At 49.8% G+C, this 16,352-nt stretch overlaps 6 protein-coding genes across 6 annotated transcripts; 3 read left to right on the top strand and 3 right to left on the bottom strand.

The window, feature by feature from the left end:
- Positions 1-287: 287 nt before the first annotated feature.
- Positions 288-2,089, bottom strand: BU24DRAFT_490592 (uncharacterized protein). The gene is made up of 2 exons (XM_033533726.1): positions 959-2,089; positions 288-884 (listed from the first exon to the last, which is right to left on the bottom strand). The coding sequence occupies exons 1-2, from the start codon at positions 1,890-1,892 to the stop codon at positions 499-501; spliced, it is 1,320 nt and encodes a 439-aa protein (XP_033385761.1). The 5' UTR covers positions 1,893-2,089; the 3' UTR covers positions 288-498.
- Positions 2,090-2,259: 170 nt separating this feature from the next.
- On the bottom strand, positions 2,260-6,354 carry BU24DRAFT_407450 (AAA-domain-containing protein; the record flags this gene model as incomplete). The annotated part of the gene is made up of 5 exons (XM_033525808.1): positions 2,260-2,340; positions 2,452-2,537; positions 2,630-2,669; positions 2,712-2,717; positions 2,767-6,354. The coding sequence occupies 5 exons, from the start codon at positions 6,352-6,354 to the stop codon at positions 2,260-2,262; spliced, it is 3,801 nt and encodes a 1,266-aa protein (XP_033385760.1).
- A 208-nt stretch (positions 6,355-6,562) lies between these two features.
- On the top strand, positions 6,563-6,798 carry BU24DRAFT_150201 (uncharacterized protein). The gene has a single exon (XM_033521251.1). It carries the CDS (start codon positions 6,602-6,604, stop codon positions 6,755-6,757), a length of 156 nt encoding a protein of 51 aa, XP_033385759.1. The 5' UTR covers positions 6,563-6,601; the 3' UTR covers positions 6,758-6,798.
- A 994-nt stretch (positions 6,799-7,792) lies between these two features.
- BU24DRAFT_432151 (MFS general substrate transporter) lies at positions 7,793-9,172 on the top strand (the record flags this gene model as incomplete). Its single annotated transcript, XM_033529908.1, has 4 exons — positions 7,793-7,832; positions 7,883-8,145; positions 8,198-8,330; positions 8,379-9,172. The coding sequence occupies 4 exons, from the start codon at positions 7,793-7,795 to the stop codon at positions 9,170-9,172; spliced, it is 1,230 nt and encodes a 409-aa protein (XP_033385758.1).
- Positions 9,173-10,120: 948 nt separating this feature from the next.
- On the top strand, positions 10,121-14,490 carry BU24DRAFT_388656 (WD repeat protein-like protein). Its single transcript, XM_033525013.1, has 4 exons — positions 10,121-10,736; positions 10,862-11,254; positions 11,311-12,407; positions 12,457-14,490. The coding sequence occupies exons 1-4, from the start codon at positions 10,581-10,583 to the stop codon at positions 14,093-14,095; spliced, it is 3,285 nt and encodes a 1,094-aa protein (XP_033385757.1). The 5' UTR covers positions 10,121-10,580; the 3' UTR covers positions 14,096-14,490.
- Positions 14,491-14,858: 368 nt separating this feature from the next.
- BU24DRAFT_150149 (uncharacterized protein) lies at positions 14,859-15,673 on the bottom strand. The gene has a single exon (XM_033521250.1). It carries the CDS (start codon positions 15,372-15,374, stop codon positions 14,934-14,936), a length of 441 nt encoding a protein of 146 aa, XP_033385756.1. The 5' UTR covers positions 15,375-15,673; the 3' UTR covers positions 14,859-14,933.
- Positions 15,674-16,352: the final 679 nt, after the last annotated feature.

Here is a 16,352-nt window from a genome sequence, read left to right as displayed (position 1 = left end):
TCATGACATTTTCTCGTTGCATGGAAAGGGACTATATCGCATTTTAGCAACGGCGTTCGAGTGGCGACATTGTGTCTCTCTTGTGTTTTTTCATGTGTGTTTTTTCATGTGTGTTTTTTCATATGTACGAAAGGTGGTGCTGGGTCACCAATTGCCCCTACCATCTTTGCAGATACGGCTTTGAGGGGGCTAGTCGAAACCAGACTATTGAATTTCCGTAGCATGGACTACTACGCGTAGTACAAATCTCAATGTGCGAAATTGAGCATCGTGTTTATGGATTATATGAGGATTTCAATGTCTGGGTATCTTTGCGTTTAACACACAGACTTGAGGCTATGATTGCTACCTACGAGTACCACGATGCAGTTCACAGTTTCGGACGTTTTCCTTCATCAGAATTATTAGTTGTGAACCGGTGAGCATACTATTGCAATTTCCATGTGTCATTCAGGTTAAGAGAAAGCTAACGGCCACCTTCCCAATGCCACAGGTGTCTCATGCCCCAACTACCTTGGGCTCAATCAGCACCTCCCCCCTCTCACCTTCCCTAACTACACGGCCACTACCATCGCTAAGCTTCACCAATCCAGGGGAAACAATGATTCCCCTGCTGCCAACGCCCTCCCACATGAAGTCATATAGGAATGGCTGGCCATACAGCCAAATCATGGTATCAAGCGAGCTCTGGATGATTTGCACGAGGTCCTCGTCCCTTTCCTGGTCACTGCAGCCAGGGTTCGCCCATGGGAAGAACGTGAGTGCGAAGTGTTCCGCCGCTTCACGGATCGAAGAGCTGGTTGCGGCCTGGGAACCGTGCTGCGAGGTTGAGTTGTGCAGATAGCTGGAAAGACGACGGTGAAGTAGATATGGAACTGTGAGATCTGTTCATATAATTTGTCAGTCTATGATGTTTCGACCAAACGAAACGTAGGGGGGCAAATTAGGATTCGCTTACCAGGCGTTTCGAGTAATCTGTCTTTTCCGGCACCGGTAGGCACACTTGCGATTTCCTTGGGGAACAGTGTTTCCTCATCGTCCGTCTCGGGACTCGTGATGGCCAGAACGTATCCCGTGAGTGCATGTTTGATGGCCACAGTTGGACTAGATGTGCCTTGCAGGAGGTCTACCATAGGTGTGCTCGAGTTTCCGAAACGGGAAATATCGTCTTCCATACTCGGCGTAATACTTGCGTGGACATCACGATAAAAGTTGTCCACGTGGCGAGATATATGTTCAAATAGACTAGATACACTCGACCGAACTGCAGAGGCATCCGCAGGAGGAGGGAGTATGCCAGCGAGGGGGTCAGAAGAATTTGACATATTGGCCATCTGAACACTCTCTCTTTGTCCGACTGCTGGGGCAGCTACCAGGGGTGGAGCAGGCGATATCTGTGAGTAGTCGCCTTGTCCTTTGGCCAGAGAGAGCGATACAAGCTCTGGATTCGAGTCGTATTTGGCCATTGCCATGCCGTTTCCTGATTCCCTTGCTCTTCGCTTCTTGAATAGTAAAAAGGCGACGAGGAAGGCGATCGCGGCTCCGATCACTGCAGTCCCAATAGCGATGCCTGCGACGGCCCCGGGACTGACGCCCCCATTTCCTCCACGTCTAGTATCACCAGACTGGGCTGATGAAGGTGCGTTCCCCGAGGGGGTTGCTGCATCTATTGTTGTTACCGGTGCTACAGATCCTGTCTCCACTGGTGTTGATATCGCAGTCGCCAATGCTAGGTCTGTGGGAAGCGGAGCAGTAGTCGATGTCGGTTCCTCTCCAAGCAGAGTCTCTGAACTTTCTGTTGGTCTTGGAGCTGGTGAGCACCTTCCTGTGGCTGGATTACATTTGAGTGTTGGCTCAACAGGCATGTCCGGCGGCAATCCTGAAGTCGCCATATTTCATTCACTTCGTCGAGCACCGAAAGCGCGACGGAGAAATGAAGTGTAGTAAGAGGAAAGAGGAAAAGGAAGCAAGAACGCTCACATGGTGAGATTTCGAAAAGAGAGCTGAGACGAAAAGTCCGTGTGGTGACCTGTATGTGCAGTAAGATGCGGCTGAGCATTTCCTCCATCCTTCGCTTTGACTATCTCGGATGGGGGGGTTTCCTTTTGGCACTGATCGCGAATAGATTTATTTCATTTCAGCCCCCAATGAAAGCATTAGCTGGAGCTAAAACGTTTAGGCCCAAGGCGACCACAACATCGCTTCATTCTAAATTGGGTTGTGCGACCAGTACGCTCAGCCTCGTAAGGCAACCTGCTACTACCGTACCCGACGATAATGTTTGTTTGTTCGCTTTGGCGATGGCTCGTATCTGCGAGCGTTACCGTCTCTGGTAGGCCCCTGCACACAGAGTCTTGCAGTTAGTCTGTTCACAAGAACAAACACGAAAAACATATATGATCGTCGCGCGCCTCAAACTACCCTAATCGGACTGTAATGATAATCACTCACGGTTGTTTCATGTCTGCTACGAAGAGCAATGCACAACTGCAGTAAGAAATCATCATCATCATCATCATCATCATCTGACTTCGGCTCTACATATCTGAATAGAGTAGGAACTTTACATCAGAATTTCTTTCTAACGACTAGAGAATTCACAGGCTGTATGATACATAGTAAAACATACTGTATTGATCCAGTGACACCCAAACACCACCAATGCATCCCTTGGATGTTTTTACACAATGTACATTTTCATATTCACTCACCAAAATCTATACACGGTTGCATAGCCACTGTCGAGGGGGGCGATCACTTTCGGACCCGCGCAGCATTGTCATCTTTCTCCATTGGAACACCAAACCCATATGCCTTCTTTTTCCTTTGCCCTTTTCGATCGCCGTATTGTTCGTCAAACTTCTTGATTGCGGTCAATGAGCTCATATCCTCTGAAATGCTGGCGCTGACTTCTTGCAAGGCCTTGTCAAAGTGGCGTAGATGAAGCGTGCGACGTTCTGGGAAGCTGTAATTTTGTCCTTGGACGAGCACGGGAGTAGGCTGAACGGAGGTCTCTGCGCTGACGGTAGGCTGAGAGTCTGATTGCTCAGGAAGGGACTGCGCGATTTCCGCAGCGGCCTTTGCTGCAGCAATCGCAGCCTGTTCGTTCTCTTCTCGAACACAAGCCAGTGCCGCAAAGACGGCTACATTCTTGAGATCACTTCCACTGTACAGCGGAGTGCGCTTCGCAAGTTCTCCCAAGTCGACAGAGCCGTCTAGTTGTTCGCCTCTCAGATGGATCTCCATGATCTTCTTCCTGTCTTCTTGGGTGGGTAGGTCAACCAAGAGGCGTCGTGGCAGACGACGGATTACAGCATCGTCCATGTCAAATGGTCTATTCGTAGCAACCATGACGAATACGGATAAATCATTGAGCCCATCCCATTCCTTCAGAAATTGGTTGAGAATGTCCCTGTGCGAAGTGCGTTCTCTTGATGAATCGCGAGATCCAAAGATGGCATCTGCTTCATCAAGGAAGACAATGCACGGCGATAGTTTCCGGGCGAGAGAGAATACGGCGGCAACATTCTTCTCTCCTTCTCCGACGTATTTATCCATGATCTGGCTCCCTGAGACTTCGAGAACAGTAGATCCACTCTCTTTCGCGACGGCTTTGGCAAGGAGTGTCTTACCAGTCCCGGGAGGACCATATAAAAGCGCTCCGGAGATCTTTTCGGTCGCAAGCACGCCATAGTTGAATGCATCTGGGCGTAGAAGAGAGAGAGACGTGAGAGTACGAATTGCTTCGACCGTTTCCCGTGGTACATGCACCTGGTCGAAAGTTGTTTTAATCTGATCTGGGTTGACGATTCCATGCATGAGCTTTTTCTCATGCTTGTTCGCGGTTGCCCCAATACGACTTATCTCCCTTTGGCGCTTGAGACTCTCCGCGTTTTTCTGTAATTGCTCACGTTTTTCACGAACTCTGCGGATCGGATCGTGTCCATCCGCCTCTCTGATCTTATCCATCTGCTCTCGGAATTGCTCTCGTGCAGATGGTGATGGATACGAGGAGTAAAGCGTCATCCAGGCATACTTTTGCTCATCACTGGCTTTAAGCAGTCCAAGAGACAGCGCAACATGAGCCCAGCTCAGTTGCCCATTACTGGGTTCTAGCACATGAAGCCCCAGTGCGGTGATGGCGACCCGGTGAACCTCGTTGTAGCTGAGAATCTTCCAGAAAGAGGAGCTGGGATAGATCTGCTCGAATGCCCTAGCTTGTCGCAAGGCTTGTTCCGGGTCAGAGAGAGATTTCGCAGCTTCGGGGTCAAGACATCGCAACATGTCTTGGACATGTGCTACATTGATCTCTTGATACTTCCTCTTCTGTGCTTGAGAGGAGCCTTTCTCCATCACCAAAGCTTTTGCGGCGGATGTCGCATCGAAGGGACTATCATGGCTCCAGAAATTCTCGTGCTGAAGGTCTAGGATTGGCACGACAATCGTCCTAAAGAATCCGGCGTCGCCCTCAGTCTGTAAGCTTTGCACTCCACTTGACGAAAATTCAGGTATGAATTCTTCAGAGCATGTGGTACCCAGAAGCATAACGCTCTGGCCTGAACTTCTCTGTTTGCGGATGATATCTTCCAATTTTTGAATAATCCTGCTACCATTTTGTGTAGCACTCAATTCTTTGATATCCTTGATATGGATGATCTTGGGCCTCGATACGGCATTGAACTGCCGTAAAGATGGGTGGAAATCAACTGTAACAGTATTTCCTGGTCTGACTTTCACAGGTAGCATTTCTGTGAAATCTTGCGTGGCGCCTTCCTGGCTTGTAGAGAAGTCAAAGAACCTAGGGGGTGATGGAGAATCTGGAGAGGGAGAGGGCGGGAAAGGCTCTGCTGTCTTTTCGCGCTGTGCGGTCAATGCGGGCGCTCTATCACGCTTCAGATCATTGGCATCGACCAATGTCTCTAAGAGTGTTGCCAACTTTAAGTCTTCTAGTTGGGACTCGCTATGCGACTGATTCCGTGTGGGTGCTACCGTGGCAGTTGCGATGACGCCGTCCGCCGGGCCAGTACTTGCCAGAGGTGTATTTTGAAGATTTTGTGTGTAGTCCTTGAGCGCCTTGAGACCCTTAATAATTGAAGAGCTCTGGATACGTAAGACTGGAATACTGCCGCGCATGAAGTCAGGAGCAGGTGCACCCTCAGGCGCTTCGCCTTGTTCTTCTTCTGCAGCATCTTCCCTCGTCAGTTCTTCAACTTCAGTGACAAATTCTGAGCCAAATCTATAAGTCTCGTACCCTAACGAGCGTATTGAGTGAGGCGTTGGTTCTGGTCCTTCTCCAAGGTAATCACCGGCAATCTGGGCGAGATCTTGAGCTGTCAGCGTTATCAGATCTGCATCGAGATCAGATGCCAGAGATGAAATAATGCTGTTTAACGCTTGTTCATTCCGGTATGATGGGGAATGGAGTGTTAAGTTGGTTTTCGCGGATGGAAAAGAATCGCTGATAGCGGGTTGTATTGCTGAAAGGGATCCCGCCAGGGCAGCACGAATCTCTGCGTATAACAACGGAGACATGGCCTTGCGCTCTGAAAGTATTTTGGTGTGTTCAAGGAACCGATTTTGGGTGAACTCTTCCCTCTTCGCGAAAGTATCTGCCGGTGTGACTCCGTTTTGTTCGGTATGCAGCGATTCCTCTGGTGTGGCAGCAACATGGTCCTCTACAACGGCCTCTTTCTTCCCGAATGATTTTTCCGAAACTCCAATAGCCTCTTGTCCCGAACTCTGGGCGAAGTTGCGACCGAACCTTTCGATCTGTTTAGCACTCAATCCCTTTCCCCACATTGCCCTGAACATCTCGGATACGCCTTTCACACCGGTCGACTCGGCGAGCAGAGGAATCTCGCAAGTAGCATGCTCTCCTGACTCCTTATGCTGTATTGTGAGCGCAAGGCTACCGCATCGTCTTTGGGATTCTTTCCGTAACCGCACTCTTCGGTTCAAGAACCAATCTGGAATGTGTATTGGAGGAAGACCCTGGGCGCGATTTCGTCTTTGAGACCGTCGCAACGCAGATGAATACCGCCGAGCCATTTCTTTCGACCGTTGTAGCTTCTGTGCGAGTAAGTCTGGGTCATCTGGGTGTGCCGCAGCCGATGACTGCTCTCCCGCCGCTGCTGTCGCCGCCGCAACATTGTCTGGGTCCGTCTTTGCTGCATCGCTCTGGTTCAAGGCATGGTTTTCCGGAGTGGAGGGAGGATTCGGTGTCTGGGCTAGGGAGCGTGAAGTATGAAACGGGCGATGTCGAGACTGGGTTGGAAATCGTCGTCCACGGATGAAGCGTGCTTTGGGTCGTGCTATTGACACTGACCGCACTGTTGGCCGGATTGCGGCATACATACGGCCACTGTGCCCACGCAAGATATGCGAGCGGCGGTATGAGCGAGGAAAATATGGTTTTCTGTTCACAGAATTGTCGAATTTGCTAGGTATCGATAATTGCCATTGAGGTTTGCGAAACTTCTCCAAGGGTCCGCGTGCCAAGATCGTACATCCCTGTTCAAAAGTACCTAAGTACCTAAATGTTGACGACTGACGATCTCTAGACTAACATCAGCACAACACTTTGATAGACAGGTTGCGAGAAATGTCTCGTTTCTTGATACGATCTATTTTGTTGAACTGTATTTCTTTGTTTGGTCATTTGAGTACAATATACTGCTTGGTATTTTTATTGCATGAACATGAAAATATGTACACTGACCATAGATCGCGCAATATCTCATCCTTGAACGAAAAATAGACTGGACCAAGACGTAGTACAGTGGAATGGAAGTCTACAAGACCTACGACAGACATGCTAAGAAACAGAATGTATGAAGTATCAGATGATCGTGCTTGTTTGTTCCATGCCTTCGACCCGTCTGGTTCGTGTCGTGCCTGTGAAACGATGACTTCCACAAGCAGCTTTCCAAACTAGATGGCATGACTGTGCCGGGGATATGCATGGTTGAAGTAAAATAGTTGTTCTGTTATAAGTTAAACATATTGTATGGCTAATGATTGGACCTGGGTGTTGGGAGAAAAAAAAGAAGCGAGGTGGAGAGATTCGTGAAGTGGGCGAGGTATTCAGTCTTAATAGATCCAACAACATGGCAGCGCGTTTCCAAACTATGAGAATTGGCGTTGGGAAAAACAGTATTTGTTGGGATTTTGACTAATTTGTCTCGCGATGATTGGGTTGAGGTCGTAAAGTTGTTGGTTTACCCAAGGGACATGTCCCAGCAAAGCCCGAGTATGCGGCACTCCATTCGGTACACTGAATCCCAATTCCAGAAATCATTGAACAAATATTGCTGCCCACTGTCCGCCACCTACCTAACTCCTTATATTCTGCCTCCTCCACTTTCTTTTCTTCTGCATCTTCATCATCTTCACCAACTTTCTGCATCTATATCGCAGTGACGATACTTCACTGCTGCTATTCAGCGATATACCCTGCCTTTACGCATAGCGTTGCATAGCACTTATACTCATCGTCTCACAACCTTTCTAAGGATTCTCAACCCTCAAAATGACTACCTCAAGACCTCTCTCTTGGGGTTCTGACTCTACCGGTTCGTTCAAGCAGCCCCTGCCTGCCAGACATAATTGCTGATACTGAGCAGACATCGGAAGCCAGTCGCTGTTCTTCGATGACACGACCAAATCCTCAGATACCAGTTACTCGAACACAAGTACACCGAAGAACAGCATTACACTAATCAAATCCGACCTGGAAAGCAATATCAGCGTCGAGGAGTTTGAGGACAAGGTCACAAAATCACAGCAGGCAAAAATGTTGATTGCAACCATGATTGCGAGCTTCCTTACTCTCGGTAAGTTCATATACTTGCATTCAACAAAATGTTCTGCTGACAATGTGCAGGTCCTGTCCAGGCCTTCGGTGTATTTCAGGCGCACTTGAGCAGCGAAGACGCAGTCCGAGACGGCCTTCTACGGCCTCAACAAATCCAGGAGAAGTCTCTAATCGCACTGATAGGCTCACTGGCGAACGGCGGAATTGTGGCTCTGTTTGGGATATGGTTCGTTCCTAAGCTACCGTGGATCGGAAGCAATATCAAATATGTTTGTCTCGCGGGATCACTCCTGATGTCATTTTCGATGGCAATTGGGATGGCCAGTACTGAGGTAAGCTTGCCCAATTGATATCTCATAGAAGCGTCTGCTAATAAAGTTCTAGCTGTGGCATCTCCTTCTTAGCGAAGGATTGGCCTTCGGAGTGGGTTCCGGTATAGTGGCAAATACCTTACCGTCGATACTTCCAGAATATTTCAGCACAAAAAGTGGGTTAGCCCAAGGATTTGTCGCTGCAGGTAAGGTCTTACACTTCCGTCCGAATGCTTTCTACTGACATAGAATAGCTGGTGGTATGGGCGGTGTTTTTTACTCGAAATTGGGAGACGTGCTCCTTACCCAACGGACCCAGACCGCGTTTCTCATGTTCTCACTTGTTGGCCTCTATCTCAGTATTTTCTCCACCCTGCTCGCGCAGCCTGCGCGCAATGTCAGCCGGCGCAAAACAACCATGGTCGACTGGAGTACGCTCAAAAATCCCAGCTTCTGCCTGTTCATGGTGGTCAATCTCCTTGTGCCCCTGACTCTTCGGACACCTACATCATTTGGTCCAATATTTGGCAAATCAATGGGACTTTCTCCGAGCAAGGCCGCAAGCATACACGCCTGGATGAGTCTTGTGGGCATACCAACGCGCTTGGTGGTTGGAACCATGGCAGACAAGGCCGGGCACCAGAACACTTGCTTGTTGATGACAGCACTATGTGCAGCCACTGTATTGGTGATATGGCTCCCCGCAGCCCTTACGGGCAACCAGACCATGTGGACGGTATTCATGATGGGTTGGGGCCTCATCAACGGCACTTTCCTCCAGCTAATCAATTCGGTCGGCCAAAGGCTCTTCGGTCCCGAGCTGTACTATTCATACAACGGGACATTCACTTCACTCAGGGGGCTTGGATTCGTGATGGGCGGACCCCTCGCAGGTGCTCTCTTAAGACATAAGACAGAGAGAATGGAGCCACGTCAATTCTTACCGGTGATTGTGTGTACGGGACTAGCGATGCTGGCAAGCACGGTATCATTAGTGTATGTACGGATATTGGATGCAAAGAAGCAGGGGTGGAAATGGGCCAGGTAATGGCCTGGATGCAGTCGATACATGTTTTGTAGGGTACCTTTGGAGGCAAGTGGCCGCATAGCATGAGCAAGGTGTTGGATCGCGAGCATGTGTGTTAATGATATGTCCAATTCTGATGTTTTCATGATAGATATACGAAGTACGGGGTAGAGGGTAATGAATCACGATAGTGGATATCTACTAGTAGGTACTGAGTACACAGTAGAAACCTATAAATCAGAATACCATTCAGGTATGGCATGGACCATGCATGGTTCCGTTGACGGGCTTGTGCAACACTACTGCAACTCGACATGCGATTTGAAACCCTGGTCTCTGGGACAAAGGATTACAATAGGCTTGCGAATTCCTAATATTTGATGATCTGCCCGTCATAGCATGGAGTTACAAGGAGGACATTGCCGCTTTTGACAGTGACAACCTTGTCACATAAGATAAGTAAACGTACTGGGTACCTACTTGTAGGTAGGCACGGTGGAGTTGATGTGCCTTGTCGCACATCATATTGTCCGAATCGAGACTGATGATAGGGGGCATTGGGAGAGAGCTATGTGTATGCCATTGTAGTTACCAATACGGATAGGCACTGTTCGGCGTTGGGTATGGAAGAGTTCGCGAGAAGAGGTGAGTACTTACTTATGCAGCTATGCAGCAGGTAAGTGCGCTGTCAGGTATCTTCATAAATCGAATTTGTGTTCATAAGGCCGAATGTGATAGTGTGTTGATAGTTATTCAAGTCCGAGCAGGTTGCATATGCAATGTCGGTTCCTGATTAGGGGGGTGATGGATTGGTGATGGATGGTGACGGATGTGAAGCGAACGAATGGTGGGGAAGGGAACGACGCCTAAAGGACTCGGATAGAGCTTGGCGCGGGAGACTAGCGGGCGCTGATCTTTCGAGGTTCGAGGGTCTGTGTTGACCTTGTTGACCTTAACCTTCCCTGCCACCTGCCACCTGCCACCGCCTGCCACCGCCTGCCACCCACCCACCTATTTGTTGTCGTACACACGCAAGTACCTGGGACACACAAATAACAAAAGCCCAGGGCCGGCTCGTTCGCACCCGCCTCTGGCATCAAACCCTATTCATTCATTACCGGGGGGAGAAAAATGCTACGACTATTATCTGCATCAGTTCGCTTTGTTTCTCATGCACCCCTCTTCTCGTGAAGTACCCTTTGTGCCAACCACCAATTGCAGTTTCTATCGCAGCTGTTTGTTCTCATCCCTCACCTGCATAACATACCTCACCATACGTACATGATAGATGGTACAACGGACTATCGCATTCCTCATTGTCTCCACCTCAACCTGTAGCAACCCGGCAAAGACGCTTGTCATGACGTCTAGTTGAGATGTCCATTTCTGCCACCAGACACAGGATCCGCCGACTTCACTGGTATCAGAGATGTCGCTCACTCCATCGAACGCCAGGATGATGAGCCCTGCGTGGGCCGGCAGTATCAAACTCACTCCAGCCAATTCACCACTTGCTAAAAACACTCCCCTTCGCTCGCCCATAAAAACTTCACGCGGTCCGGAAGCAACTCTTACCCTAAAACAGGTGCGTAGAGTCTCTGTCTCTCCGAAGGGCAATCAGCTAGCCTGACCGCTACTTCGAATCTACCCAGCAATTCAAGTAAAACCTGTCAGAATAACACGAGAAGAGGGCTAATCGTCTCCTGTTAGGTCATTGGAACCACCGCATGCTCTGCCAATGCCTTTGATAGCCTCCCCGCCGCAAACTCGTTTGCCTTCACAGCCGGGGCCGCAGCTGTCGTTGCAACGGTCGACAGCGAGCGCAATGTCACTCAGAGATTCTATCGTGCAAGACCTACCACAAACCCACTCAATCCGTCTGCCTCGGTCTATGGCGGTCCATCGACACCCACGCAGAACGAAAGTCGCAACAGAACCGCTGCTTCTCTACGAGACGCCGGCATAGGTGCATCTCCACTTGCCTCCCCTGCAACCGAATGGGCCGATTCTCCTTCGAATAGAACATGGACTGCAAAGGAACGCATAAAGGCTGCTACTTGTGTATCTTTCAGCCCGGACGGGAAATATTTGGCTGTAGGAGAGGTACGTATCAGGTTGAGCTCAAAATAACCCGCATAGCACTAACGTGACTTGTCTAGACGGGATACAAACCACGAGTTCTCATCTTTTCGACAGCCGCCGACGCACCCTCTGATACGCCTCTCACGACCATATCTGACCACACGTTCGGTGTTCGATGTGTTGCCTTCAGTCCGGATTCTCAATATCTTGCAAGCCTGGGCTCAGCTAACGACGGCTTTCTCTACGTATGGAGTATAAATCCTCGAAATGGAGCGGCCACACTTCACTCGAGCAATAAATGCACCAGTGCTATCAATCGAATCGCATGGATGGATAACACCCTGATCACAGTTGGCACACGGCATGTTAAAGTGTGGAGAATCGAGGAACCTAACGTGATGACCCGAACGATCAAACGGCAGAGCGATTTCTCATTTCTTTCTCCGAGCCTCCATAGGACACTCCCAGGCCGTAACTGCATACTGGAGTCTTTATTGGAAGCAAACTTCACCAGCGTTGTTGCAGTGGCGCCAGGCAAGGCCATTGTTGCTTCTGAAAAGGGCGATATCTGCCTGATTGACGACTCCGATAGGACCCAGCGCTTTTCCAAAGTAGCTGACGCTGGATTTGCGGTCACTTCGATGACTGTAGATCTGAAGGGTCGGCTCCATCTCGCAAGCAGTCAAGGCGGGCTAAAAACAATCAATATCAAGGACACGATTGGGGCCTCCACACCTCCACCTTCCCCGCCTCCCCGTGTCGAGTCCCCAACAGTGAATTTGACTTCAGGCGTCATCCAAATCGAAGCAATCGCCGCTTCTTACGACTACCTTATTACAGTCGATTCACAGCGCTCAATCCTCGTGTCTCACCTGTGCGCGACCGACGATGAAACCATAGTAGGCGATGTCGTACAGAAATTGCCCGCGCACGGCGACCCCGTGTTGGGCGTAGCGACCATCGCTGCTCCCACCGCAAACGAGGCGTCTTTCTATACATGGTCCGCTGGTGGATCAGTGCTTTTCTGGAATCAAGATGGCGTCTCCAAAGACGCCCTTCAAGTTCCGCTCGAGCAAATTGACACCTCCGACGCTGATACTAATGAATTGAAAACGGTCAGGGCATCTCTGAGCGCAGACTTTCTCGTCTCTGGAGACAAGTATGGTGTGCTTAGGTGAGTGCTTGGTCTGGCCCCACTCCGCGAATAGTATTAACAATTGCAGGATCCTGGACGTTGCATCAAAAGAGAGTCGATTCCAATTCAAGGCACACGCAAACGAGATCACGGATATTGCTATTTTCGAAGCAAATGAATTGGCTTACATTGCGTCTGCTTCTCGAGACAGATGTGTTCAGATCTTCATCAAGAGCAAGGACACATGGGATCTCATGCAGACTCTCGACGAACATGTTGGCGCAGTGACCGGGCTGGTTTTTTCGCGAAACGGGACCCGCTTAGTTTCCTGTTCCTCCGACCGTACTCTTGTAGTTCGTGAGTTGGTTTCTCGCGAAGACGAAGCTGGCAGGATCAGCGCCTTCGTCATTCTTAAAACTATAATATTGAAAACGACGCCTGTATCGATGGCTTGGGACGTCGAACAGGATGATGCCCTCCTTGTATCAACGATTGACCGACAGGTACACAAATATGACCTCAGGAACAGTCAGACAATCACAAGCTTCAGAGCTTCAGACACGGAAGGCGGCGATGCGGTGATTCTGGGTTCGCTTGCTCACATTCCTAGGGCGTACAGCTCGCCCCTGATTGCGGGCGTCTCGAGTACCGACAAATCGATCAGGCTTTACGAGGAGAACGGGACGCTCGCCGCTCGAGATTGGGGCCACACGGAGGGCGTCACGGACATTGCTCTTATCAAGACACGAGATACTGAAGGAGATGAATTGACTCCCAAGTCTCTCGTTACTGTAGCTGTGGACGGCACGATTTTCGTCTGGTCTCTGAGTTTCAAAGTGCCCCAACGCCAGGACCTGTCGAAGTCAATGGATTTGCTGACTCCTCGTACGCCTACGAATTCCGATCTACTGGCGAACAGGCCACCGTTGCGCCGGGTCTTTTCGCAGTCTGAACTGGCCCGCTTCCAGCGTTCACCTACGGAGGAGGATGCTCCCACGCCAACGGGTAATAGGTCACCCAAGTTGCGCAAAAGGCTTTCGAAGTACTCTCTAGCAAACACACCCAAATTGGATCCTTCACCAATGCCAAGTCTATCCAGAGACTTGCGTGGGTCGGTCTCAAGCTCAACACAAGCTACGATTAGGAGATCTCACAGGAACCGTTCGCCGTCCCCCCCAAGTCCGCGCCACGCTCCACAGATCACCAAAAGACGTTCTTCAGTAGACGTCCGCTTGCGTGCGGCCAAAGCACCTGTGAGTGAATTCGGGAGTCTTGGAGCCTCTAGTGAAAGCCTCTGTCGCACCCTGCGGGCATATCGAAAGCGGCTGGCAAACAGTTCGGACAGTCTAAGCTCTGAGCACGTCCGAGATATTGAGAGAGAGTTAGCGCAGACAGCTCGTGCTGTAGGCGAGAAGGCGAAATCCAAGGGCATCGACGAGACAGTTATTGTGAAACTACTGGATCAGTACTCTGAACGACTAGTAAACATCCTTGACGAGAAGATCGCGGCATCTGTGGCATTGAGGGTCCGCGAAAACAGCGAGAGCGGTGCTTCGGGTGGCATTGCGTCACCAGCCCTCGGCAAGGACGTCGAGGGGACAGAGCAGGACATCAGTCGTGGCATAGAAGGGTTGGCGATCGACGATGCGATCGCAACGCCTATTACGACAGTTATACCCCAGTTTCCTGGAGAGGAAATCACGGAGGGGCCAAGGCAGGATGGATAATACGGCACCGGGCAAGGGCGGGAGCGACATTTGGCGAGCATGGCGTTTTTTCTACCATTTTGCAATTTCCAAGCTACACCTACAAAGCGAAGGAGGTCCAACACACGAGTGATTGAACTCGTCTTGCATGGGAGGTGTTTTGGCGTTTGATGTTCCTTCTTGGAAAGACCGGCGAGATCTCATGATCACTTTTGATTTTCTGTTTCATCCATACACATCCATGAGCTGGATAATATTCTTTTGTGAGGTGTCGGAGTCTTCGAGACGATTTTTTTTGTGGCTTTGATTCATGGGTGGACGCTCGTAGTTACCTAGGTAGTTATGGGTGACTACAGGCACTTTCCGTATAAACCAAGAGTGATACAAAGAGACTGAACACATCTCACGAGTTTCGCATCAGTGATAGTAGCGGTAGTACCGTAGTGACGAGCATGGTTTGATAGAAGCCTTAGCTACATCTGTCCACCCATTTTGTGATTGGCCAATTCAGCATACTACCATCCATCTCTGCAGCAACGCGGCAATAGCATAATACTAGCAGCAGCCAGCATCAGCCAAGCAGAATCCAGAGTCCATACGCCCACGTTACAAGACAACACGTTCGCCACGAGGGCGTCTGGGACGACACGGCAGCCTTGGCGAACGCGAGGGGGGCATGGGATAGGTTCCGTTGGCATTCGTCATTATGAGCGTCACTTTTTTATTTCTGGTTCGACCTCATCGAGAGTCATTCACATCATTACTGCCCGCCCACCTACCTTGTACCCGCAAGCAAGCAAGCAAACGAATGGGGGAGGGGTGCTGATTCCCATGGGGATGATAGTCACGTTCATGTTGCTTAAGAGCGAGGGAGGAGGGGGATCGCCAGTTCGCATAGCGAATGAGTGCGAAGTGTGGAGTGCGGAGAGCATTGGCTGACGTTTTTGTTACTCGGGAGTTTTTTTAACCTCCGCGTTTGGGTGTTTTTTTTTTCCTCTTGGAGGGAGTAACCGAGCGTAGTCACTTGGGAATACGGAGATATGGATGGTTTAATGGGTACCTTGCTAGCTACTTGTAATTTATGGGGTGAGGAATAAGGAGTTCGATAACTATATTGATAATGTGTAGATCGCAGGTGTGCACTGTGCAGTAGGCAGGCACACAGGGAAGGTCTCGGAGAAGTGTTCCGGTGGGTGTGTGTACGATCGAAGATTCGACACGACAGCAAGCAAGCGCATGAGTTACGTTGCACACCTCTTGAGACGTCTGTCCCCCTTGACGATTGATTGAAGAAGTACATACCCAGTAACTACTCCGTACACTTGGACAAACGGAGCGGCGGGCGGGTGGTGGTTCGGCTATTATCCTCGGTCCAAAACAAATGCCGTTGTGTGTTAGCTTCCAGAGGTCCGAACCGGCGAGGTCCATAGGGCCTACTAATGGATGGAGTAAGAATGATGAGAGCGTTATCGTGTGTTGTAATTTAGTCAACGAACGAGAAAAGCATTTTCGCGTAACAATTGTCCGACCGTAAAGTAGCAGGAAGGGCGATAATCGGAAGGGACTTGTATGTGGGTTTGAAACATTTTGACCTCGGAGGTATCCTTCGTAATGGCGTGTCGTCTCATTGGTTAGGAAGTTTGAAGCATTGCGTCCCGGTACGAGTCACTGAACGAGGAAGAGGACATGGCCAAACGATTCCTGGTTGTCTTCAAAGATCCATTCCACTTTTTTTCATCGACAGGAAGATAAGATAAGATTGGAATGCCAGTGGGTCAAACATAAGAATAACAACAGACCTCATCAGCGAGCCATTTCGATGCGCACATTGTGGATAATGATGGCGTGCTCTGCTATATCGGACATGCAGGTACCTGTTTACTTTTTTGTAGTTCCCTCATGGTCTCTCCGATATCGAAACCCAAAGGCTATGGTGCATCAGAAAGGGTTCTAGCAGACTCGTATCAGTATTTTAGAAAATTTCATGGGACGCATGCCACCGCAGTGGTTCCCATTTTCTTAGGTCGCGGAAACTCTATATGCGGCCAGCGAGTGCAGTGCAGTGCAGTGTGGTCGGGTCGGTCGTGGTGATCGTCTCGGCTCCAGCCCTACAGGGTAAACAAACAAAAAGTGTAGTGGCGTCATGGGTTGTAGGCCTTAGAAAACACTGTCTGATAGAACCTGGAATTATGGCAGTCACTTTCTATTTGGAGACAGAATCACAAAAGCTTATTAAAGGGCTACTATGTCCATGACCCTGTGGTGGATTGTGGATGGT

This window comes from Aaosphaeria arxii (genome assembly GCF_010015735.1).
Source record: "Aaosphaeria arxii CBS 175.79 unplaced genomic scaffold BU24scaffold_3, whole genome shotgun sequence".
Lineage (NCBI taxonomy): Eukaryota > Fungi > Ascomycota > Dothideomycetes > Pleosporales > Aaosphaeria > Aaosphaeria arxii.
The sequence above is the reverse complement of the archived record's forward strand: the minus strand, read 5'-3'. Positions and strand labels throughout refer to the sequence as shown.

What these genes read in the sequence shown, in the direction of transcription:
- BU24DRAFT_490592 (XM_033533726.1), bottom strand. Translation starts at nt 1,892, where the DNA reads ATGGCGACTTCAGGATTGCCGCCGGACATGCCTGTTGAGCCAACACTC. An exon ending in CAGATTACTCGAAACGCCTG is followed by an intron (nt 885 to 958) that starts GTAAGCGAATCC and finishes TTATATGAACAG; the next exon opens with ATCTCACAGTTCCATATCTA.
- BU24DRAFT_150201 (XM_033521251.1), top strand. Translation starts at nt 6,602, where the DNA reads ATGTCTCGTTTCTTGATACGATCTATTTTGTTGAACTGTATTTCTTTG.
- BU24DRAFT_388656 (XM_033525013.1), top strand. Translation starts at nt 10,581, where the DNA reads ATGTCGCTCACTCCATCGAACGCCAGGATGATGAGCCCTGCGTGGGCC. An exon ending in CAACTCTTACCCTAAAACAG is followed by an intron (nt 10,737 to 10,861) that starts GTGCGTAGAGTC and finishes GTCTCCTGTTAG; the next exon opens with GTCATTGGAACCACCGCATG. An exon ending in GACAAGTATGGTGTGCTTAG is followed by an intron (nt 12,408 to 12,456) that starts GTGAGTGCTTGG and finishes TAACAATTGCAG; the next exon opens with GATCCTGGACGTTGCATCAA.
- BU24DRAFT_150149 (XM_033521250.1), bottom strand. Translation starts at nt 15,374, where the DNA reads ATGTACTTCTTCAATCAATCGTCAAGGGGGACAGACGTCTCAAGAGGT.